Source organism: Hakea prostrata, chromosome 3, assembly GCF_041222555.1.
Source record: "Hakea prostrata isolate BN-2017 chromosome 3, UWA_Hpros_2, whole genome shotgun sequence".
Classification (NCBI taxonomy): Eukaryota; Viridiplantae; Streptophyta; class Magnoliopsida; order Proteales; family Proteaceae; genus Hakea; species Hakea prostrata.
The window spans coordinates 6,836,354-6,863,090 of NC_142602.1; the positions used below are offsets into that span (position 1 = coordinate 6,836,354).

The window sequence follows — 26,737 nt, forward strand, 5'->3', positions numbered from 1 at the left end:
ACATTTTCCTACGTGGCAGGGAGGCAGTTAACTACTTAACTTCCACGAGAAGCAAAAGCTTGCAGACGAATCGACGGTTAGACGGACCGACCCATCATGATGGCTTAAAAATTTTGTCCTACGTGGCAAGTGCATATAGTTGGATATAAAAGCGCATATTCCGCATATATTATATAATTTCTTGCTAGTTAATTAAAAACTTAAAAATGACGACAAAGAGATGGACCAAAGGGTAAAAGGAGAACGCGAAAAAAGAAAGGTGGGGTTGAAAGGAAAAGCGCTCTAAATATGTTAACGCAAACGAAAACGTTAATGGAGTTTGAAAAAATGGTTACTACAGGAAACCTAGAAATCTTGTAATTGAAGATGCAGAGAAAGCATTTGAGAGAACCACTCCGGCTGGCTTCACCTTCTTATTCTTGGCATCGTTCGCATGGCATAGTTGAGAGGAGCCATTTTAAGTTCATCAAATCAAATCAATGGAAGGGAGAAAGCTAATCGAACTCGTTAACTGCTTTGCGTCGGTAGCTTGAGTTCTTTCTCTGTTTCCGCCTTGTCGGTTGTTTGCGATCTGTTTTTGAACAGATAATTCCGACAATGGGTGGGTGGGATAGGGTTAAGTCATCGAGTTCGCGGCTTACAGGAATTGGAGGTTCCTCAAGGTTGCCCAACATGAACGAGCGCCAGTCTTCGTCTGTGCGTCTAGGTCGGATCCAACCCCAGGCTCCTGGTCACCGTACTATATTCTGCAATGATCGAGAGTCCAACAGTACTGTCAAATTCAAGGTTGGATTCTTTTCAATCTCTAAACGCTATCCCATCTCTCACTCTTCCGCTTCGTCACTGCAGTGTTCACTAAGCAGTTTGATATTTCAATGGATTCTTCATTTCATCTATTTACGTTGGTTTTGGAGAGTTTGTTACTTTTTTGGCTGAGACGTTGACGGAGTTTTGCTACAAGGAATTGAAATATGCCACCCAAGAAAATAGAGTGAAAAAAGGAAGAATTTAATATATAAGATGTAACATGAATTACATTATCTGTAGTCACTTGAATTTCTGAATGCTAGTAGATGACTCCCCTGTTTACTAGGTTCGAGAACTTTTTAACTCTCATATTGTTGGTAAAGTTTTCTGAATGCATCTATCTTGGGTTGGAGTAGTTAGGTGAAACAAAACTTAGTGATAAAGGCTTCATATACTGACGTGCGTTGTACTGGCAAGTAAGTTGATCTTTATTTTGTTGAAATTGGTAATACGGAATCTTGAGTTATACTAATTAGAAAAAGCAGATGCTCAAAATAATCATTAGAAAAATCAGATGCTCAAAATAATTGGCACTTATTTGCTTCAGTGTAAGTTTTATCAGTGCTAATTATCAGACTGGCAAAATGGGATGTTGGAAGAATGAATTGCATGGAAATGTTGGATCTGCAGGGTTAGTATCTACTTTATTCAATGATGGGCAACAACTTTCACTTCTAAAATCTAAAAATAAAATAAAAAATAGGAAAGAAAAAGAGAAAATCAGTAGTCCCACTGACAAGGGTTTGAGACATGCATAAGCAGCTTCAATATTCAACAAAAGTATGTCTCGTGCTTTGTCAAAAAGTTTAGTTTTAGTTTTATTTCATCCTCATTATGATAGCATATTGAAACATGATAATCTGGTTGTGGATGGGAAGTATCATTTCTTTTTGCCTTTGTTTATTTCTCCTTTACAAAGAATAAAAGATAAGTGAACACTTATAGAAGGATGATCTACCACCCCAGGCTTGATAAACAGGTTATGTTCTTCCATATAGATCCATGACTGAGTTATCAAGTCTCAAATCATTAACTTAAGTAAGCTAGCACATCTTGAAAGTAAGGCTGCTTCTCACAGCATATCTGGAATCTGGATATGAGAAGAGACTCTATCCGAACACTACCAGTAGCCCTGGAGGCTGGAGCATTAATTGCATTGATAGTAGTTATAGAGTGGAAAAAACATAGCCCAAATGGAGGAAAATCCTGGCTGTAGTCTGTAGAACACTTACTGTACCGATAATGTGCGAGAGATCACTGTCTGGTAGCATACTACCTCCTCCAGTACGAGTATACATGAGAAAGAGAGAGAGAGAGAGTAAATTCATCCACATCGATGTCAAGGGACAGGGCCATGCGACCAGATAGCATTATTTTACCCTTTGTATATGCATAAAAACAAAACTTACAAAATGAAGATCTCCTTAGCTTTCAGACTCCTCGTATGTATGCTAGAATCTGGTCCTGCAGCAACCGGGGGAAAAATAAAAATTACGATTTATAATCCCTACAGCAGGACAGATGGAACGACAAAGGTCCTTTACAGTTGTCTTTCCTCATCTCTACTGGATCACCTTTTGGTTGACTATTATTTTGAGTAGTGTTTGATGATTGGATCTTGTAACTGGCACCATGAGTGGGGATATGAAGTTGAATAAGAGGTTAAATGACTGGGATTTTCATCAATCCAATAGATCCCCTGGTATCTTAAATAAGATGCCAACTTTCCGATTAACCCTAGTAGCTGAATATGAAAGAAGCCTAAAAGGCTCTGTTTACGGTTAACTCTGATCTATATGCATCAATTTATTGAAGGTTGAAGTTCTCGTTGGTACAAGATCATATGAAAATTTATGAAACCCAGTAAAGTGGGGCCTTACCTATAGATTGTGTGTAAATGGTGAGACCCTTACCCTGGATCAACCTGTCTCTAGAGTCTGGATTTCCTTAATAGTTGTACTCCATGTGAAGTTGATTGGACTTTGCATCTAAGTTTTTGTATTCCTGCCCTTTCTCTTTGAAGGTTTTGGGTCACATTCTGCCGGTTTTGAGACAGTTTTGGTTTTGTCCTGTTGACATTCTAATGCTTCTTAGAAGTTGACAAAGGGTAAAATGTCTTCCTTAGGATATTTTGATCATTTGAGAATCTGACAGGCTTAACAGAATGACACAGATCATTGCCTGGCCCTTCATGGATTTATTCTTGGTTTCCAGTTTGCCAGGGTGTGAGAATTACAGGTGGAAGAACCTTCCCACCTGATTTTTAGAACTGCCTGTCACATGTGGGTTCTTGTTTGTATCTGGTTGCCCTCCTTTTCCAGTAATCTGAATGATTGGAATTACCTTGGATAGATTGGTTGCTGCTGGCTTTACATAATACAAGAAGTCTACTCCTCTAGACCACCCTCGCTCAATTCAGTGGTTAGGCTTTTCACCATTCCTACGCTAGCCATTTGTAAAAAAAATTAAAATTACAGAGCTTCTTTGTAACTTAAAAAAAAATACATTATAACCCAATACATGATAATACAGTATTTCTCTGTTGGAAGTTCCAATCTGATACCAGGCATGCTTCAATCAGCTTAGAAGGCACATGGAATTAAGTGATGGTTCTGTTAGAACTAGAATTTGGGTTTAGTAAATATGCCAGGGGTATGGTGTGGTCGAAACCTGTGAGAAAATTATAGGTTCAGGTATGAGAAAGGGTTTTGGGGGGCTTAGAAGAGCACTTAGATGATATACATTCAACTATTCAAGTTCTGGTTATCTATACCATTTCATCATCTTTACTCTATTTTAGCAAATGGCAGTCAACGATGTAGTATAATGAAAGATCAAAAGGGACATTGCAAAGCATTATTTTATTTATTATCTATTTCTCAGATTTTCGCTTGTAGGAGAATAGCCTTCGTTCATTGACTTTCATATTTCTCAAGTATCATTAACTTTTGCGTGTTGTGGATGTTCTTATGATGATTAATTTATTTTAATAATCTTTCAGGGGAACTCCATATCAACCACAAAGTACAACATCCTTACCTTTTTACCAAAAGGGTTGTTTGAACAGGTAACATGCTGTGAGCCTATGGGTTCAAAAGAGGCTTGCTTTTAGGTTGTAAACTGTCATTTGGTTCCATCCCCTTCTTAATACTCCTAGATATATGTGCTTGTTTTGCTCCTCCTAAATTGTTTCCTTTCTGTTTATGTTGACAGTTCAGGCGGGTAGCTAATTTGTACTTTCTTATGATCTCCATCTTATCTACTACTCCAATCAGGTATGTTGTGCAAGTGTGCAACTAATTAGTTTCTTTAAAATTAATAAACAGAGACGTTTGTAATAATGGGATTTTCATTATGAGTTTTTACAGAATTATTGTTAGCAACAATTAAAATATGTTAATCACTTAATTTTTATTGTAGATATTTTATTTTTATTTTTTTGCCTAAAACAATATTGTTTGTGGATAAACCTTTCAATTTTGGACAGAAGTGACTTGTCAGTCTTGTTTTTTCTATCTGGTATATGGTTATGAAAGAAGTGCTCTTTTTTCTGGCAGTCCTGTTCATCCTGTAACAAATCTTGTACCATTGAGTCTTGTGCTTTTCGTCTCCCTTGTAAAGGAGGTTTTTGAGGATTGGGTAAGTTATATGAACTACTACACTTTTTGAGTTCTGTTTTTGCCAAAACATTTATGGCTATTATTGTTTTTTGTTTAAAAAAAAATGGCTTCTGGCACATACAATGCTGGAAACTGTCCTGCAGTGACAGCCATAAGTGGCATGTGGGAGTAGCTGTTGGTCAATCGGATTGCTAGTGAGTTCCCTGGATGGTCCATTTGTCAAATGACCATCTCAGACTTGCTGCTCACCATGTGGTTGTCTTCTCACCTTGCTTTTCCAATTCTTGTTCTTCCAGTGGTTTCAAATATAGCACTTCTTAGTAAAAACATTAAATTGATGTGGAGAAGCCATTATTCTGGAAATAAAGACATGCCTGTTAATTACCTCTTCATCTTCTCTAGTATTTGAGTCCTAATTGAACTGCCATTTGGCAGTTGGCCAAAAACCTGACCGCTTTATTTTTGGTTGCTCACCGCTTTATTTTTGGTTGAGTAAGAACCTTCCGTCATCAAAAAAATGGAAAAATTTTCAGCCACAGGCTATGATTGTTATGCCTTTTCTGTTACTTATTTTAGATACTTGGCTTATGTAAACTAATTATTTGAAGTTGTGTTATTTTTTTATATTATGCAAAACAGAAACGTTTACTTAACGATAGAGTGGTCAATAGTACTCCAGTAGATGTTTTGCAAGGTCAGAGATGGGAAAGTATACCTTGGAAGAAGCTGCAGGTTGGGGACATTGTTAGAGTAAGTTATCTGACTTCTTCTCAATTTCCCAGTTTCTCCCACCACTCCACCTTTTATTACTTTCAAGATAAAATGTATAAATGGAACACCAAACTTTTCTGTTGGAGGTCAGCTAATAGCATAATTGGCATGAAATCTAGGCAAACAAGGTGGTTGAGGGGGGTTAAAAAATCCTTAGAGATCAAGGAAGACCACAGCAACCAGAGAGAGAGAGAAGCGGCTGGATGCTGAGGCACTGTATCTACATGGAAAACTAAGTCCAGTCACTTCTTATCTCATAATCTGTAGAACCTTGAACACTGTATGAATACAACCTTGATAAATAGTGGCACATAAAATCTTGGATTTGTGTGTGGAAATATATAATAACTGATTATTTATTGGTCTGTTCTTGTTTTAAACTGCTATGTACTTTTTTGTCAACCATTACTTAAGTGTATGGTATGAATCTGATTATTGCAATTGGTCGCAGGTTAAGAAGGATGGGTTCTTTCCTGCTGATCTACTGTTCCTTGCCAGTACAAATCCAGATGGAATCTGCTACATTGAGGTTCACATTATCTTTGCTGCTTGAGCTTCACTGGATTTCTCTGCTTCTAAATTAAGCCCTCTTCTGACTTTTCACCTGGAAAATCTGATAATATTTGGGTTGTATCTGTTTCGGTTTTAACTCTCCCTCTGTTTGCATGCACGTTCACACTTGTGGATCCTTTCCCCCTCAACCCCAAAGACTGCAAATCTTGATGGTGAAACAAATCTGAAGATCCGAAAAGCACTGGAAAGGACTTGGGATTACTTGACTCCTGAGAAAGCATCTGAATTTAAAGGTATAATCATCTCATTACTCACCATACTTTCTTTCATTTAAACATAAAATGAATGTTTAGAAGAAGTGAAAATAACCAAAAAAAATGAAATAATATGTAAGAAAAAAAATGCAGTCTTAGTATGTAATACCTAAAGCTACTGCATATGCAAGATAGTGGACATGGTTGGCCAACTAACAACATGGTATTACTTATTAGGTATTAGTTGGCACCAAATTGGCCTACCAGTTAAATGCTCATTGATTCATCAATGTTTTTATTTATACTGCATGCATGGTGCCATACAAAAGGAATCTATACCGGACAGATGCTAATCTTATAAATGGTATAATAGTGTAGAATATCCAATATATGATCAATTTTGATGTGCTAAATTTGAATCTGTGGCTTATCTGGCGTTTGTTTATCAAAATGCCCCTAGTTTTATGATATTGATCTAACCATCCCATTGCTTGCAAATTCATCTTCTTTTGTTTGCCTTGCTGTTTTTCTTATGATGATTTATATCATGAATGCAGGGGAAATACAATGTGAACAACCAAACAATTCGTTGTACACTTTCACTGGCAACATCATTATCCAAAAGCAAACATTGCCCCTTTCTCCAGATCAATTATTGTTGCGAGTATGATTTAGCTCTCTTTTTTCCCTAATCAATTTATGTACAGGCATGTTTTAATAAAAAGTGTTTTAAATCATTCATTTCTGCCTTCCATGACAGTTGAATATCATAAGGAGATATTCATCAGCCCTTTATTTTGCCACTGCCCAGTGAACATTTGGTGTGACTTCTCTGAAGTGATGCTGAAGGAGTTTTTTATTCTTTTGAACTATTCTGACTAGAATTGCACTTGGAAACAAAGTTAGTCTCTCTCTTTTTTTTTTTTTTTTTTTTTTTTTTTGGGGGGGGGGGTGTTGGGGGGAGTTTCTTTCTCTTTTTTATTTTTCGGGGAGAGGATTTCAAACTCTTGCTTTCCATCCTAAGAATTTCTTCATCATTTTTTGTGTGGATCATTCACTGGAAGAATTACTTGTAAAAGTCTAGAAGTGCTTCCTAATAGAATCACTCTAGAAAAGTATGATTAATGCTAAAGTAAAAGCTGGTGAAGTTTTAGTTTTCTGGTTTGATGCCATCATCTTCCATCCCATTTGGATCCTCTGCATGGCATGGTTGTCATTTCCCATTGCCTCTTGTTGCAGAGAATGAAGATAACACATTACACATCTTCATTTGCTTTGCCATAACATGAGTAGGTTTTCATGTTATTGATCATAGAGAGATCTCTTCTTTTTCATAGTTAATATTCTCCCAAAACATCCACTTTATGCAGCATTTTTACTCTACATTCTAGTAAGAGACATGTGTGCTACTTGTTTTCCATTTTATATTTGAAGCTTCCATCTTAGTGCTTCTTTCATTTTAAAACTTACTGTTGCAACTCATTTTATTCTCAGGGATGCAGTCTCCGAAATACTGAGTACATAGTTGGGATTGTTACTTTTACTGGGCATGAAACAAAGGTTTGCTTTCTTTCCAACTACCATGTAGCTTCCTTACAAATCCTCCCGCACAACCCCCCCCTTCCTTTATTAACCATCGTGTGCATGTACGGGGCATGGTTTGATCAATTTCTATTTGGTGTATGAAGTTCTAATATTGCATAAAGAGCTTCCGATAAACTAATGCCTACTGTTATTATTTGACATCAACCTCTCCTGTTGTTTAGGCTCGTCTCTTTTTCCTTGCAGTTTCATTTCCTCAATAAAAACATGATGTGAATGCTTATGTAAAATTATTTGTCATGATTTGTTTTCATGCAAATGTTGTGTCCTTCTAAGCCTTTTCTTGACCACCTGGGTTAGGTAGTAAAACCATACTTGCTGCAATTTTCATTCTTGTTTAGACCTAACTTTTTTTCTGGTTTTTCTTCATGTATTAAATTTCAGGTCATGATGAATTCCATGAGTGTTCCTTCCAAACGAAGTACACTGGAGAGGAAACTTGACAAGCTGATACTGGCTCTCTTTGGTACTCTCTTCTGTATGTGTCTCATTGGTGCCATTGGCAGGTGTGGTAATCTATAATTCAATCTCGGTTGTGATAGCAATGCTTCTTCCAACCATTATTGTATAATTCCTAGCTCATTTTGCCAACTATTTGGATTCTTTTAGAGATGGAGAGTAACATAGGTTCTCTTCTTGGTTGAGTTTTGCAGTGGTGTTTTCATAAATCGCAATTATTACTATTTAGGTCTTGATGAAAGTGTGGAAAATCAATTCAACCCCGACAACAGATTTGTCGTATGTATCACTTATGTAGACAAGTGCATTCTCTTTTATATGTTCATGATTTATGTCATAATCATTCTTAATATATTTTATTATTTTATTTTATCATCAGGTTGCTGTGCTGACAATGTTTACTCTAATTACATTATACTCAACCATTATTCCCATTTCTCTTTATGTTTCCATTGAGGTGGGTTGCCTAACTGATCTAAGTGTCAACCGGTCTAATAAAAGGTTTCTTGCTGAAAATTTGCATATAAAATTGTTTTTTGGTGCTGTGTTGTGTTTAAATTGTCAGATGATCAAATTCATTCAGTCCACTCAGTTTATCAACAAGGATTTACGTATGTACCATACTGAAACCAACACACCTGCATTGGCTCGTACATCCAATTTGAATGAGGAGCTTGGACAGGTAAGTAAATGCTTCTTTCTGCCAACCCGCCCAGGGGCGGGGGAAGCACTTCCTTTCTGCGGTGCAAATGAGGCATTAGATGCTTTTTTTCCACATCCTGTGTCTACCTGGCACTTAGAGGCACTGTTGTTAAACTTGACTTTTCAATGGATGTTTAAGTGATTTTACAAGTGCAAGTTTTGAGTCTTTGCACTTTGGACTCTCTATAGGTGGAGTACATATTTTCTGATAAAACGGGAACGCTAACAAGAAACATGATGGAGTTCTTTAAGTGTTCAATTGGAGGAGAGGTGTATGGGACTGGTATCACTGAAGCAGAAAAAGGAGGAGCTGAGCGGAGGGGGATGACAATTGAAGATGTATGCTTAAGGATCATTTGCAGAAGGAACAAATTTGTATTCTTACTCTTAATTTTCATTATCATCTTCTGATGGGTGCTGTTCTGCTTGTATAGGTCCCAAGGTCAGTAAGTTCACTGCATGAGAAGGGGTTTAATTTTGATGATCCTAGGCTTATGCATGGTGCATGGAAGAATGAGCCTAATCCTGATACTCTTATGGTATGTTTATTGATGGACTTGGATTTAAGTTCTATAGACCTTGATTATCTTTCCTTTTATGATTTTGAGGAATTTCAATGTAGTCTTTTTGTGTTGAATATTTTAGTAGAACTGTGAATGTGTATATATATTCCTCGTTGACGTCATATCTTTTCTTGTACATTGTACTAGTGATTTACCTACCAACCTATTATTCAAGGATTTCTCCAAGGATTGTTTCCTTGTTTTTATAATGATCATTTTTTTTACATATAATGGCCATATCATCCTCATCAATGACTAGCCAATCATTTGATGAATAAGTTCTCAGAAATGGATTTGAACGTCCTCTTTTTTTTTTTTTTTGGGGGGGGGGTTTGGGTGTATAATTTCGAGGGAGGGTAACCTTTTCCACATAACCCATAAGAAAATCAGATTGCATCAGAAATCATGGGCATAGTACTTAGTATCATTTTGATGATACTATTTGCTTCATTTATAAAAATAACTAGGATGTGACCTTTATTTATATTTATTATTCAACTTTGTGTACTTGAATTTTCTTACTTGACTTCATTTCCAGCTAATGGATGGCTTATGATGTAGAAGTACATTAAAGTGCATTGGAAGCATGATGAGAAATATCGCCGAAACTTGGCGATATTTTGGTCTCTTGGTAAGTAGGGACATTAAATCCCCTGGCGAAAACGATATTAAAAAATGTTGGTGATATATCATATGTCGCCCAACGGTCGAAATGGGCGAGATATCGCCATTTAGTCAATTTCTCGTCGATATATCAATGATTTATCACCTATATATATCATTCGGGTATTTTACTACAGAGGCTTATAGGAAAGTGTGCAAGTTAAAGAGGGCTTTATATGGTTAAAGATGGTTTGTTACCTTTATCGACTGTTGTACTAGGACCACATGGGTTTACTTACTTCACCAAAAAAGTGACGTTTTCTCGTGCTTTCAAAATTTTCATAATATGATTAGGACTCAGTTTGGGGCGACAGTCAAAATCCTTAGTACGAATAACGGAACTGAGTACTTGGGTGGCGCATTCCCTTCCTACTTAGCAAACCATGGCATCATACACCAAACTAGTTGCGTCGACACTCTACCTCAAAATGGGGCTGCCGAACGCAAGAATGGACATCTACTTGAGGTAGCATGTTCCCTCATGTTTTCTATGCATGTGCCTCCTCGCTTTTGGGGTAAAGTCGTTCTTACTGCGGCATATCTAATTAACCGAATGCCTTCCCGAGTTTTAGACCAACGCTGTCCCCTTGAGGTTCTTTTAGGTACAGCAGTCTTTACAGTCTCACCTAAGGTTTTTAGATGTGTTGCCTTTGTTCGGAACCAACATTTTCATGGAAAGTTAGATCCTCTTGGGTTAAAGTGCATTTTCTTAGGTTATCCTCCTACACAAAAGGGGTATAAGTGTTATCATCCTAGTTCTCGTCGTTTTTTCGTCTCTATGGATGTTGTGTTCCTGGAACAAATTCCCTTTTTTTCCCCTACACCTCTTCAGGGGGAGAGTTTTATTGAAGAGGTTCCAATGTTGATTCCTCCTTTCGATATTTCTCCTGAGATTCCTACAGATGATCCTCCTTTGGAAGATGGAATGACCGGACAGGAACAGCTGGTGGATGATATACAGGGGGAGACTAGACCTCTGAAAACCTATCAAAAAAAACAAGTGACCCCTTCTGAACCAAGCTAGTCAAAAGCTTTGGTTCCTGGCCCTGAACAATCCGTTCCTCCAGGTGAGTCTGTCTTTGACCCTTCTTCTAATTCTACTTTAGACTTACCAATTGCATTAAGAAAACAGCCTCGAACTTTCACCAAACATCTTATTTCCAATTATATTTCATATCAGTCTCTATCTCCAGAATTTCAAAGTTTTATTTCCTCTTTGTCCTCTACTTCTATTCCTAACACTTGGCAGGAGGCATTATCTCACTCAAACTGGAAAGAAGCTATAGATGAGGAAATGCAAGCTCTGGAAAAAAACAAAACGTGGGACTTGGTGACTTTGCCCATAGGAAAGTAGATTGTTGGGTGCAAATGGGTGTTTGTGATCAAGTACAAGGTAGATGGGACTGTTGAAAGGTACAAGGCAAGATTGGTGGCCAAAGGTTTCACTCAGACTTATGGCGTTGACTACCAAGAGACATTTGCCCGTGTTGCCAAGATGAACACAGTTCGTAATATTATTTCATGTCCAATTAATAAAGGGTGGAGTTTACAACAATTAGATGTGAAGAATGCATTTTTGCATGGAGAACTCCAAGAAGAGGTATGTATGGATATACCACCCGGGTATTCTACTACAGAGGCTTATAGGAAAGTGTGCAAGTTAAAGAGGGCTTTATATGGGTTAAAGCAATCTCCAAGAGCGTGGTTTGGAAGGTTTTATAAGGCAATGAGATCTAATGGCTATAAGTAGAGCAATGCAGACCACACTTTGTTTATTAAAAGAGATGGTTGCCACACTACTATACTTTTAGTATATGTGGATGATATTGTGATCACAAGTAGTAGTGAGGATGAGATTTCAGCATTAAAGACTTTTTTGGGAATTGAATTTGAGATCAAAGATATGGGAAAACTAAGATATTTCCTAAGTTTAGAGTTGGCATATTCTACTAGTGGTGTATCTCTATCCCAGAGGAAGTATACATTGGATCTTCTTGAGGAAACTGGAATGATAGGATGTAAGCATGTTGAGACTCCTATTGAGCCTAACCTACACTTGAAGGCAAAGGAAGGAATACCAGTTGACAAGATAAGGTATCAAAAATTAGTGGGAAAGTTGATCTATCTATCTCACACTAGACCTGACATCACATTTGCAGTTAGTCTTGTTAGCCAGTATATGCATGATCCCTATTTCTCACATTTGGATGCAGTATATTGGATCTTGAGATACTTGAAGACTACTCCAGGAAAAGGAATTTTAATTTCAGCTCATGGACATTTGAAGATTGAGGCATATACAGATGCAGATTGGGCAGGATGTCCAGATGATAGGAGGTCTACCTCTGGGTATTGTATATATGTGGGAGGTAACCTTGTGATTTGGAGAAGTAAGAAACAGGTTGTAGTTGCGCGGTCCAGTGCCGAGGCCAAGTTTAGGGCGATTGCTCAAGGCATTTGTGAGGTACTATGGCTTAAAGGGCTGCTTCAAGAGGTTGGGACAGATTTGGAAGTTCCTATACAGTTATACTCAGATAGTAAGTCAGCAATCAACATAGCTCATAACCCAGTACAGCATGATAGGACTAAGCATGTGGAGATTGATAGACATTTCATCAAAGAGAAACTTAAGGCTGGGCTGATCCATATCACCTTTGTTACTTCAAACGAGCAACGGGCTAATGTGCTCACAAAAGAGCTTGAGCACGAAGATATTCAATTACATTGTGAGCAAGTTAGGCATGATAAATATCTATGCTCAAACTTGAGGGGGAGTGTTGAAAACATGGACTGAGGTTTCCTAATTAGAATAGGATTATGTTTCCTTATAAGTCTAGAGTTTTATTTCTATATTTCATTTTCTTACTTAGTATAGAACTTAACTAGGTTGTAACTATAAATACCCTATTGGGGTCTTGTGAATAATAGACTTTTAGAGGAGCAATTCCTCACATTACAACAATATATCATTCAAGAGTCAAAGCTTTGCCTCATTTGCAGAGCTGCAGGTTACAACTATCTCAACAACCATCAGCGGGGATTTCATGGGGTCAAGTATGTACATATGTTAGGGAGGACATGATATATGGTATGATAGAGCATCAGTAGGGGATTGGTCCACGGAGGCACAGTACTTGGTATTGAGATGATGGGATCACTATGTACTTGCTTACACTTGTATAGTATACTTGTACTAGTGTATAATGAATTTTAGTTGTTTGCTTCTTTCTTGCAATTTAATGAAGATCTATGTGTTCTCTTGTATCATTGCATATTATTGCTTTATATTCATGTTCTAGAGTTCCAATTTCACCCATATGCACCCGGGCATATGCCAACCTAGAACACCACTTTAGGTTAGTTTTTAAGCCAAAATAACACTCTCAATCTGTTTATTCGCCTCAAATTAGGCTAAACACCAAAAACCAGCCCAAAGTGACCTCAAATACCCCCGAAACTAGGGTGCGAATCTTCCACCGCCAAAGTTTTGGGGGTTTTGGTGGTTTTGCTGGGTAGTGAAACACCGAAACCCAACAAAATTTCATACCTTAATTGGAAGTAAAAAACTGTCTTCATGTTCATTGAAGTTCTAAGACATACAGCAAAAGAGCAATTGTGATAATTACCGCTTCTTTTATTCCCTTTTTTGCTCTGTCATGGGACTGGTGATGTAGCAATGAATAAATCAGAAGATAGAGTGCGTTAGAAATGCTTTTGTGTTGATATGCATTTTCATAGTCCTAATAACTCAAGCTTTCAGATTAGATAGTTGTAACATGGTTTTCAAACCAGGAGATTGGGTGTTTGACCACTGGTATGTGCTAGGGGTTTTATGTGTTGAAGGTGATGGTGTAACATGCAGAGCTGTGTGCAGGTGCCTGCACGTGCTGGTTGGACGTTATTTTGACTGTGGTTATACATTGTTGTAGTCCTTACCTATGCAGCTGTTTCATTTGGCATTGGCACCTTGAACCTACAGCTGGTGTATATAAAGTGCTATGTTTACAGTGATATTTTACAAATCCCTGATTGGGTAATTCTTTTTAGGTTTTCTTATCGCATTGCAGCAAGTACCCTATCTTATATAATCAAGGAATGGTCATATTGGAGATGGTGAGAGGGTAGCTCTGATAAATGATAAGTTACGAGAAAGTTGATTGAGGTGGCACGGCCACATTCAATGGAGGCCTTTAAATGCCCTGTGTGGAGAAGTGATTTTATCCAGGGCCAAACCTAAGATAACCTTAAGACAAGTGTTGAGAAAGGACATGCATAGCTTAGACCTTGTATCTAGTATGGCCTCAAATTGAGCTGACTGGATGGCACGGATCCATGTAGCCAACCCTGCTTAGTTAGTAAAAGGCTTGTTGTTTGTTGTTGTTGTATCATAACTGGGAGTCTTCTTATCCATCAGAGTGGTCAATTTCCCAGTAATTGTACCTTTCTGATACAGCCTCTGATACACTGTTGATCCTCGTTTTTATCAAAAGGTTTTTCTACAAGTTGTAACAAAATAGCTCTGTTCTGGATTGATTCTCCAATCAAGCTTCCACATTTAACTCTAATGACTTGTTGCCTACGATTTCATCCAAATAGGCTATAATTTAATATCTCTATTGTGAAAGCATATGATTTCATCCAAAAGGTTCTCTCTTTTCTCTTTTTTCCCTTTCCTTTTACTTTTGGCATTCTCAGTGGAGGTTTTTGCTGTTTGAGTAGGAATTCTTCAGATGTCTGGCTATATGTCACACTGTGCTTCCTGAAGGTGATGAATCCCCGGAGAAGATCACATATCAGTCTGCATCCCCAGATGAAACAGCTCTTGTTACTGCAGCAAAGAACTTTGGCTTCTTCTTTTATAGGTTTGGACTTCCTATACAGCATATCGATATCATAAATACTATTTCCTGTAAATAGTACTGGTTAGGAATGAACATCTTAACCCCCCCCCCTTTTTGGTAATCATTATTATGGTTGACCTGTTATATCTCTGCTGTAGTGGCAGTACTGCTGCTTTCTTTGGAAACTGATTACCTGATTTACGGTTCATTAGATGCAACCTCCCCCCCCCACACACCCCCCTTTGTCATTTCAATAAAATTGGTGGTCTTGGTTACATCGAGTTCTATTTTCATCTTACTGGCTTACTTGTTCATGGCAGTGAAAGAGGTTGATGCCATGGTTCAAAGGTCTCATTTCGGATCCGATATCTGCCAGGTGGGAAACCAAGTTGGGCCGAGATCTTGCTAATTAATGCAATCTTTTTTTGTTGATCTCGGTTCTTGACTTCAATGGGTTTTTGACCTAGTTAGGTCAGTAATCTTGGTAGACAGCCTCTTTCACCCTTTGAGGCGTTATCGAGTTTTGAAAAAACAAAATCCAAGTAGGAATTTGACTTTAGACCCTAGGGTTGGTAGGCTATAAAGTACTAATAGGCCTATTCTGCACATAATTTAGAAGTAGAAAGTATGCAAATAACTCAAAACAATTAAATAAGCATTGGGAAATGGGAATTGTTAAATACTGAGATTTGGCAACACCATTGGCAGAACCAACAATTTTTGGAAGTCATGCGAAACCACTGAGATGACTGAGACCATGTGAAATCTTGACCAGTGTCGATCTAGATAAGTCCCATAAATACCAAGGTTTGGTCTGATTTCAATCAAACCGAGATCTTAGTCGGTTTAGCCTAGGTTTCTTATTTCGTTCCTCACCTTGCCTTGAAGCTGCAAAAATGAGGTATTACCCAGATCTCGGCAAGACACCTTGTTCCATAGTTGATGCAAAGGATTGTGCTATTAATTTTTATATGTTAAATTGAACTGTATCTATCTTTTTCATCTTTCAGGCGGACGCCAACTATGATCATTGTCCGTGAATCACATGTAGAGAAGATGGGTAAAGTCCAAGATGTCTCTTATGAGATTCTAAATGTTTTGGAGTTCAATAGGTGGGGTTCATCTTTCAGTTCTCATTTATTTGTTGTTAGCGTCTTTGTGCCGTATGTTAATAGTAGCAATATATGTCATTTAAATAGTACAAGGAAGCGCCAGTCAGTCATATGTCGATATTCAAATGGGAGGCTTGTTTTGTATTGCAAGGTGATTATTTCTCAAGAGGTCCTTTATTTTTTAAGATGGATTATATTAATGAAAAAGATGAGGCTTGGATCTGATAAAACTGTTCTGCAGGGTGCAGACTCTGTCATCTACGAAAGACTGGCTGAAGGAAATAATGGGATGAAGAATGTGAGTAGGGAACATTTGGAACAGTTTGGTTCTGCTGGTTTACGAACACTTTGCCTTGCTTATAGGGATCTAAGTACTGATCTGTATGAAAACTGGAACCGGAAATTCATTCAAGCAAAATCCTCTTTGAGAGATCGGGAAAAGAAATTGGATGAGGTATTTGCAATTTGAAGTTGTGCGCTTACATTTTTTTAACTTAATTTTTAAAGTTGTGTAGCTAATATATGCTCGTGTTCCTATGTTTCCAAAACTTATTTAAGTCGGGGAAACTTAATTTTAAAGTAACCTAGCTAACTGAGTTGGGGACATTACAAAGTTCACACTGGTTTGTAAATTTCCTAAGTTCAGGATTGCTACATTTTAGCAATGATATGCAACTATGCATGCATGGATTGGTCCATGTTGTAGAGGATACCACTCCAATCTCATCAGCCAAGTTCGTGTACAGTTAAAGAAAATAATATTGTTGGAAACATGGTCTAAAGTAATTTGAAATCCCAAAGACGCCACTAATGTCTGAAATGTAAGATAAGGATTAGGAGCATCTTTGTAATGACCCACAGCTTTGGATATGCCAATAATGTGCATGACATGCTCATTTCTGGCAGGAATCAACAAATGAGAGAGATGGAGAGTAATTATGAAGTTCACAATGCTTTGTGAATCTCATAAAGTTCAGAGCTGCTCTGTTATTAACTTAGAAAGAAAAAAAGAAAGAAGTGTGCAAGTGGCTTCTAGAACATGTTTTGATTAGAGTGCTGTTTGTTTGGCACTGCCTACCTGGCTACCTTCAAGATTATCCTATGAATGGACACATGGCATCACACACTGATCCAATTCATATGACTGTTTTGGATTGACCCTAATTTTAAAGAGGTGTGGAAAGGAGAACCTTGGGGATTTCATGTATATGTTTTACCTAGTAAATTGTCCTCTTTTTGGGCCTTACCCTGGAAGAAATTTGTTGTTTCAATAGGCAAAATAGCTGGCAGCCCTCAATCAAGTGCACAGACATACAGCGGCGGATCCCTTTCCTTCCTCCCCCCTTCCCTGCCTCCGGAATCAACCCCTCCCCTATCCACCTCCCCTTCTTCTCCCCCTATCCTTCCAGCCCCATGGTCTTCCCTGTTTTCCTCGCCTTCCGACCCCTCAGGGGATGGGATCCCCGTGTTTCATCCCTCCCTCTGTTGAAGATGGTCGTGTTATTGCCTTCTATCCAAATGGCGTCCTCGACTTTGAAGCCTCCATCTGGAGTTGCTGTCTTGTTGGCAACTTCCTTGGCTCAAGACCCCCTTCCACATTGTGCAAGCCTTTCTGACAGCGCAATGGGCTTCGGGTGCTCTTGAAATCTTCTTACTCGTTCATGGCTTCTTCTTGATTAGATTCTCTGACAAAGATGATAAGAACCGTGATCTAGATGAAATGATGAAGTGCCATGAATGGTTGGAAAGAAAGCTTTATTCCTAAGACCATGGCACCAAAAATTATTGCTCTCACATGAAACCTTTCTTTTCTTCCCCTCTGGGTCTCACTGCCTGGCCTCCCTCTTCACTTCTAGTCCGCTGACGGCTTGAGTAATGTTGGATCTGCTTGAGGCTCTCCTCTCTTCTTAGACATGAGTTCTTAAGAAGGATCGTTTATCCTTTGCTCGCATCTGTGTGGAATTCTCCACTGCAGCACCTCTTCCCTCCTCCATCTCAATCAAGGAGGAATCTGGGTTTTGCTTCGACCATGAGGTTAAATTCGAATGGAAGCCACCCCATTGCTTGGCTTGCAAGTGCTTCAATCACAAGCCTTGTGCCACCGATAACCCCCTGCACCTAGTGGAATTCATGTTCCTCCTATGTTGCCAATTAGAAATGACTTTTGAGAAACCCTTCGTGTTGTCTTCCAGAGACCGAAGTTTTGAGAAGCCCTAGCAACCTAATCCCACTCTCCTAGTTGATTGCTTGTTGAGGTCGCGGCTTCCACAATGGTCAAGTGGTCTTTGCGAGGTTGGTGAGAACCGGTTTCAAGCCCTGACTATTGATGCTGTGAAGACAGCCCTCCTCCCCCATTAGTGCCTTGCCTAACCTCCTTGCCCTTTGTCAAGCCCTCCCTGTAGACTCTGCCTTGCGCCTGGCCTGCTTCTCCCCCTATGTCAACTCCATCTGACACCCTCCTTCTCCCCTTGGTCCCCCCAATCCTGTCACCACCAGCATTGGCACTTTGCCCCCCCCCCCCCCCCCTAACTGGCATCTGAGCCTCTTCCCCCTTTTCACCGGGTCTACCCTCAATGAGGAATACAATTGCTCTCTCATTCTCCTCCCCCCTTCTCAAACCTCCCTTTAACCCTTTGGGCCTTCTGCCCCTCCTCCCTACCCAATTTGGCTCTGAGGAGAGACGGTGTTTGACAAGTGCCCCGTAGAATCTAATGTAGAAACTGTGGGCAGATATTCGGGATATCTAGAGACAAGATCTTTATGGACGTAGATTCCTCAGTCTCCCCCCCAATGGGCCCATTAGTGTTATTTCCTCCCATGAAATATCCCATTGGGCCTATGATAAATTGGGCTGTGTCACCATGCCCACCTCCCTTCCCTCTTTGGCCTACTCCCCTCACATTCCCCCTTTTTCCTCTCCCCCATTCTGCCCATCCCCCGTTGAACCTTGAGCCTCCTCTCTATGGGCCTAGCCCAGGTCGGGCCCACTTCTCCCCTAGCCTTTGTGATTCCCCCAATCCATCTGTTGTGGAGATTACTTCTATCCTCAAAACCTTAATTAGCTATTATTCTTGCCTCCTGCCTTTACGTGGACCCCCCCTCCTGTGCCTTCTCCCTTGGTGGCTGCAATCCCTGAGCCCCTTCTTTCCATTTCCTTCCTCCCCCCCCTCCAGCCTGTGGCAGATTCCTGACCTGTTGAGGCTGACGATAACCCTGATGTTTCCAAGGAATCCAACATCTTCGAGGGTGCCCCTGAATGCGATTGTGATGGCTGTAGTAGGAGTAATCAGTCTATTGAGTGTCACCATCATTTTGGTGAAGATTTCATTGTTGATTTTAATTCCCCTAGGGGGGGAAAAAAAGAATAGAGGGAGGAGTTGGCTTCTTTTAATGTTTTATTTTCCTCTCTTGTTTGCTTTTCTTGGCTGTTTGGCTTGTTGCCGTTGGTGTTTCTTAGTTTTCTCGTTTGGCTGGGCATGGTCCTGCTGTATTGCTCTCCCTCCCCCTCTCATTTTTGGTTAACGAATTATTTATTCATCATCCAAAAAGAAAGTGCACAGACATACATATGATCATGTGATGTGGCACACCTTATCTCTCACCACACTGTGGCAGGTCGATTTGGTGTGCTCACCCATCTTGCAGAAAAAGGTTCTCTATAGTATCTTTTGAAAAACCCATGACATAATTTTTGTGTGGTGTGGCACAGGTCTACATCCACTTCGCTCAATATATTACTCATTTGATCACTACTACCATCCAATATTTCCAACCCTTGGTCTATCCAGTATAAAACCTAGCACTTCATTGTAAAAGATTGTTAGGTTAAAGATAATCTTTTGAAACTGGAAAAACAATATGCCAACTTGGTAGATTTGTGATTGGGTTTCTTCCTTTATGATTTAATAAATTGTGTAATTAGATAAAATTTCAATTATTGTTTGCTTGAAATTGCATTAATTTAGGATATCAATCCGTCAATTTTGCATGATTTATCTCTTCCATTTAGTTCTATTATTGATTTATTTGGCTGTTAGTTTTTTCTGTCAGATGCCATGCTTATATATCATGCAAGTTTTATTGTTACAAACCATTTAGAAATCATTTAAAAAAATGCTCTGAAACTAGTAACATCCACCAACCAATTGATTTAGTCAGACGGCACAATTTCTATTTTGGAACCAAATAAAATTTTGTTCAGCTAGGAGATTTGTTATTTATTTGTTGTATTTCTCCTTTTACTCACATGGTTAGAACTTCTCTAGGTGGCTGAATTTATTGAGAAGGACCTTATTTTGCTTGGCTGCACTGCTATAGAAGACAAGCTTCAAGAGGGAGTAGCAGCTTGTATAGAAACACTTTCGAGAGCTGGAATCAAGATTTGGGTGTTAACAGGGGACAAGATGGAGACAGCAATAAATATAGCATATGGTGAATTCATCAAGTTCTTATGATGCTTTTATTTGTTTGTTTCTTATTATAGCATTTGTTGTTCTCACTGATTCAAGACAAGTTCTTAGTCTGGTTTCCATTTTTCTTTTTATATAGCATGTAGCTTGATACACAATGACATGAAGCAATTCACAATCAGCTCTGAAACTGATGCTGTGAGAGAAGTTGAAAGTAGGGTAAGAAGCATTTCTTGTTTTCCATGTCTTAATATGTGAGAAATTTTCTTCAGTTCTATTGACTGGTTAAAGTTGTGTTTAATTTGTTTTGGGATTAGGGCGACCCTCTGGAGACTGCACGCTTTATGAAAGACACAGTGAAACAAGAGCTGAGAAAATGCTTTGAAGAAGCAGAACGGCATTTACATGAAATAACTGGAACCAGATTGGCTCTCATAATTGATGGGAAATGTTTAATGTATGCATTGGATCCAAGCTTACGAGGAATTTTGCTCAAACTAAGCTTGATTTGTGACTCAGTAATTTGCTGCAGAGTCTCTCCACTACAGAAAGCACAGGTTGAATCATAACAATATTTGCTGCTTTTTCAGTAATTTTTTTGTTTTTCCAACCTGAGAGGCAGTAGATGGCAGGATTGGGGGCATTAATACTTTGCTATCAAGTATTCAGAGTATTTGATCTTCCAAAACTCTTTCAAAATCGTCCTCACCCCCCCCCCGGATATCTAGTGCTAGGATCGGTGACTGTTACCTCGTCACTCTGGACCTTGAATTGCTGTCCCTATATTTGAATCCAAATATCATAACAGGTCCATCACATCCATGGGCATTGCCAGTTGACATTTGACAGTCCCATCAAAACCTTGGTACCCAAATGCCATGGACAAAAGGCTTGGACCTGTCTTCACATCACTTCAATGAGTACATACACGTAGAGGGGTAAATCAACTAGTTATTGATCTTCTATGATCAGATGCTACCATGGAGAGGCTTTGCACATTCATCGACTACATACACAGAAGGGTTAGTCCACTTGTTATTGATCATCCATGATCAGATGCTACCATGGAGAATATATATATATATATATATATACAGAGAATGATAAACATCTTATCTGGATTGGACCATAGAGAGAAGATTCTTCTGGGACACTGATGAAAGCTTCAATATGAAATTTGATGGGAAACATATGTGATGTCTCCAGAGACCGACACAATTCCCTTTTAATCACCCTCATATTGTTGGTGGCTTGATTTGAAGTGTCTGTCTGCTGAAACTACTTGTTGAACTTCCAGGTCATCCAAGCAATCTGTTGCTTTGTGGAAAATAATTAATTTATCCTACAAGACACGTCTACTTACGCCTATTTTCTTTCTAAAACTGGGTCTTACTTGCACTTCCTAGTTCCTACAGGAATTTGAAATTTGTTGGAGGGAAGAAAAAAATCTGGTAATCATATTCCTTTCTTGTATCATGGTTAACTTGATTGGTGAACTTCTCCACCTAATTTCAATCATTTCATAATCAACTGCAATAATGGTTCTCCATAGACTGGATTTTTGGCAAAAATGCCATTATCATTTGGATTAAGTGGAATCCTTTGTAGGTTTATGGTTACTCCCTCTTTCTGCGCCAGTCACATAGAAAATTGCTTTGTTAAAACCTGTTACACTTTTTGTCCTGTCAAACTTGGGAATTTGATGTGCCTGATTAATTGTTCCTCGTCTCTAGGAAAGACCAAAGTTGTTTCAGTAGATTATGTCCTTTTTCTTCATTTATATATTTGTTTCGTTACTTAACAACACCCCACCCCCACCCACCCTCCCCCTCAAAAAGAAAAAAAAATTTATTTCACCAAGGAGGATTTGTGTCACCTGGATTACTGAATTTGGGTTTGTTAGTTGCAAGTCAGACTTAAATACATAAACAATGGATTGGTGATTGACATCAAGTATTATTTTCCTATTTGATTCTGAGTCAGAAATTCTGGATGCTCTGCAGGTGACTAGCTTAATTAAGAAAGCTGCAAGGAAGATAACTCTTAGCATAGGTGATGGTGCTAATGATGTCAGCATGATTCAAGCTGCCCATATTGGTGTTGGAATAAGTGGTTTGGAAGGAATGCAAGCAGTTATGGCTAGTGATTTTGCAATTGCACAGTTTCGCTTCCTTACAGATTTACTTCTTGTGCATGGCCGATGGTCATATCTCAGAATATGCAAGGTTTGGTTTCCATTGTTTAGCCTAATTTTCATTGTCCCATTGAAAGTTGCTTAAGCAGTTGCGCACTTCCTGCTCAAATTGATTGCAGGTGATGATGACATCTTACTTTATGTACTGTCTAATGACTTGCAGGTGGTGACATACTTCTTTTATAAGAATCTTACATTCACTTTGACTCAATTTTGGTTCACCTTCCAAACTGGATTTTCTGGTCAAAGATTCTACGATGACTGGTTCCAGTCTTTGTACAATGTTATTTTTACAGCTTTGCCTGTGATCATTCTTGGATTGTTTGACAAGGTATAGCAATCATTTTCGGATTTTCTTAATGTGCATCTTGTATTTGAACATGTGCCGTTAAACTTGAAGCTAATTTACTTTAGGCTCTTTTTGGTATCAATTCTCATTCTCAATTATGCCTATTTAAAAGAAATAAGAACAAGAAATCATTATTGGTCAAGAATGAAAAATGGTTTGGTGAATTTTGTCGAAAATAAATTATGAAATGAAAAATAAGTTTGGTGTCAAAATAAAAAATTGTTAGAAAATGATAGTGAGCAAGTGAGAAAAGAGGAAAAAAGTATGGTTTTTATAAAAGAATGTGTATTGATTATTTTACCCTCATCTTAACTATAAAATTTTAAGTAAACCTACACATAAATGAAGAGAATGAAATTCTCACTATAATCCACAATAGACAAAAAGTCTATTATGGATTTTGGAGGTTTTCCTATTATTTTGAATAAAAATAAAACTGATAATTGATGCCAAACAATTTAAAATATGAAAAATTCTCATAATTGAGAATGATAATTGATACCAAAAAGAACCTTAGTTTGGGTCAATTAATGATTGTTAAGTATGAATTGCAACTATTCATCAAGGACTTGGTTTTTTTTTTTTTTTATTTTTTTAGATTTCTATTGTTCTTATTGCAAGTGAAGGATGAGTATCGTTGCAATCCTCCTTTTTTTCTAAGTAAATAAGCTGGCTTCATTGAATTTTCAAATGGAAACTAATTTTTTATTGGTTCATATTCTCTTTGCTAGGATGTCAACGCATCTCTTTCCAAGAAATATCCTGAGTTGTACAAGGAGGGAATAAGAAATACCTTCTTCAAATGGAGACTTGTGGGGATCTGGGCTTTCTTTTCTTTTTACCAGTCACTGGTCTTCTATTACTTTGTGACCGCTTCCAGCCTTAATGGTCACAATTTGTCAGGCAAACTTATTGGTTTATGGGATGTCAGCACCATGGCCTTCACTTGTGTTGTGGTTACTGTCAATCTGCGTCTTCTTATGGCTTGTAATTCTATCACTAGATGGCACCATATAAGCATTGGAGGAAGCATTTTAGCATGGTTTGTGTTTATCTTTATCTATTCTGGAATTATGACACCTCATGATAGACAAGTAAGTAATATTTTATACATTTCCTTGTGCACTTTGTAATGGAATGTTATGACTTATTATGGTGTATCCTTTTTCTTGCAGGAGAATGTATTTTTTGTCATTTATGTCTTGATGAGCACATTCTATTTCTATCTCAATCTTCTCCTTGTTCCGATCGTTGCACTTCTCGGTGACTTTTTTTACCAAGGGTGAGATTTACAAAATTATTATTTTCCTTTGCACTTCATTTGATAATATCTAGAGAAAGGTTTTGCCGCTGTTGGTGCCGAAGAAAATTACTTCAAGGGGCAGGCCTTCATGCAATGGTCAGTGGTCCACAGTTGTAGCCTGAGGTTAAGGTATTGAAACAGCCTTTCAGCAAAACTTGCTGGGGTAAGGCTGCATAAGAAAATTGCCCCTTTCCCCCCGCCCCCGGGGGACTGCCTGTGTGGAAGCCTTAGGCACCGGGTTTGCCCTTTGGTGCAAAAGAAAGTTCCTTCACAGAAGGCTTGATCTACCTGACATGGAATGTTTATGTATCCTCTTGACAAGCCAAACGTAATGGCCATCTTGGTCACACCCAACCATTATTTGACTTTTTCCTCATTTTTAACAGGGACCTTTCTATCAGAGGAAACTCACCTTTGAAACCATTACTTTGATGATAGTGAAAAGTTTCCTAATTGAAAAATACATAGCCAGCTATATAGGAAATTACTTGAGAACTAATCTAAATACCACATGGTAGATGTAGGCACCAGTGAATGAAACCATTTGTCCGCTGACAGTGACTATGACCTGCCTTGCTTAGTTCTCTTTTTGGTAGTAACCCCCATTCATGATTTCACTCTTTTCTAAAGAAGCCATGCTTCTGAGTTGTAGATGTTGGACTCTTGAGCACAATGACTGACAACTTTCAGTTAATACAAAAAAAAAAATTGGATCATTTTACCCTGTTTTTTGACTATTGAATTCAAGTTTTAGACTCAGTGTTGACTCTCAACATTGTTTTTGATTGGTATGGGACTTTTCAACATTTGTTCGGTTAGTGTCTCATTTCTATTCTTCTTATTTGGTGAATGTTTCTTCCACTATTGCAGCTCCTAATTTCTGTGTACTCCTAATTTCTGTGTAGACACAACATTATTTTATTTAGTATTTTGAGTAAACCAAAGAAATGACTTTCTAAGCCATTACCACTCGGGGTTGGCTTGATATTCTTGTTAGATCAATTAAAATCATAACTGTGCTGAACTCCAAAGAACTCTTCTTCCTGACCTCTTCACAGTTATGTACGACAGACCTTTTACTTCATGATAATTTACAACACTTCTAATTTGATCCTTCTTAGTCATGACTACTACTACTATTAATTGTCTTATTTGCTCCTATTACCTTCCGGCTGTGCTCGTTAGTTTTCCTGAATGCGTTTATGTTTTTGTTCCATACCTTGTCTTTTTAGTCATATAACTAAGCTCTTTTTAGCTATAGCTATTCCTGATAAAATCAAAAAGAGAAGATCAACGGAATAGCCATTTTCTGTCCCATTAGTTGGAATACTTCGATTGTGTTTGTTGATTCTCTCCATGGACAATCTTTGAGTCCATTGCTTTTTCACCTGAGTGAGTCATGCTGTGATGATGACATACACATCATATGCGTTCTGGTTCTCATTTTTGAGAATGAAGTAAAATTACCTCAGTTTTTGTGTAGGAAGTACCGGGGTGACCAGAATGCTACTCCCATCTTATTAAACTTGAAATAGTTTCACATTTGTGAAAGCTGGTTTTCATCAATATGTAAAGCCATATTGATAGACCTTTCATTTATTGTTGATGCTTCCTGAATACCTCTGAACATTATATTCAAAAATCTTTTTCATCTATATTCAGGATTCAAAGATGGCTCTTTCCCTATGACTATCAGATTATTCAAGAAATTCACAGGTATGACCCAGATGACAGCAGCAGTGTACAGTTCATGGAGATTCAGCATCATCTGACGGCAGATGAACAGAGGAGTCATGCAATTTCTCAACTCCCCAGAGAAACGTCTAAGCACACTGGCTTTGCTTTTGACTCACCAGGTTTTGAATCCTTTTTTGCTTCACAGGCTGGTGTTCTGGCCCCTCTAAAGGCCTGGGATGTGGCCCGTAGAGCCAGTGTGCCACAAACAAGGACATCTAAAAGAGAATTAGATTAAAAAATGTGCATTTGTTTTTCTTTTTGACATTTAATCACTTAAATCTGTAAAAATTAGCTGTTTCATATCATAGTTAAAGTACATGTTCTTGTTCATTCTCCCTTATATCAGCTGACTTTTGCACTTGTGACTATCAAAAAACTATCTTTAGCGGGCTTATAGCACTTTTGGCAGTCAGTAGGACTTATTTCAGTTGTATGATCCGATCATCTCAAATACTACACTTTGTTGTGAAATTATTGCTACAAACAATTCAATTGCAGAAGTTCTTATGGGGCATCAGGGTCATGTACATCTAATGGTGAAAATAAGACTAACCAACCCCCCACCCCAAAAAAAATGTATCAAATCGTCTTCTGATTTCTTAGACTAGCATCCAATTTAAGGGAACAAGAATCGTTCGCTAGAATCACTTAAGTGCCTTTAAGACCACAATTATTAAGTCATTTGCAATTGTCTGTAAAATAAAAATACTAAAAAAGCAAGACAAGAAACGAATATATTGTACATTTACTCTTGGAAACATACAATTTTACCACAATTCTCAAGGCAAAGAGTGTAAACATAGGGAAAGAAATAGCAAAATTTCCCTAGTACCAGTTC

General features: G+C 38.3%; 1 protein-coding gene across 1 annotated transcript; it reads left to right on the forward strand.

The window, feature by feature from the left end:
• Positions 1 to 216: 216 nt before the first annotated feature.
• On the forward strand, positions 217 to 26,691 carry LOC149020436 (phospholipid-transporting ATPase 3-like). The gene is made up of 27 exons (XM_089148574.1): positions 217 to 786; positions 3,809 to 3,874; positions 4,021 to 4,082; positions 4,365 to 4,446; positions 5,067 to 5,177; positions 5,650 to 5,727; positions 5,908 to 6,004; positions 6,523 to 6,629; positions 7,460 to 7,525; positions 7,952 to 8,073; positions 8,221 to 8,305; positions 8,406 to 8,483; positions 8,592 to 8,708; positions 8,918 to 9,067; positions 9,163 to 9,267; positions 14,674 to 14,816; positions 15,806 to 15,907; positions 15,995 to 16,058; positions 16,149 to 16,361; positions 20,173 to 20,338; positions 20,456 to 20,535; positions 20,634 to 20,873; positions 22,320 to 22,541; positions 22,674 to 22,841; positions 23,591 to 23,953; positions 24,035 to 24,141; positions 25,825 to 26,691. Exons 1-27 carry the CDS (start codon positions 598 to 600, stop codon positions 26,132 to 26,134), a joined length of 3,693 nt encoding a protein of 1,230 aa, XP_089004700.1. The 5' UTR covers positions 217 to 597; the 3' UTR covers positions 26,135 to 26,691.
• The last annotated feature ends 46 nt before the right edge of the window (positions 26,692 to 26,737 follow it).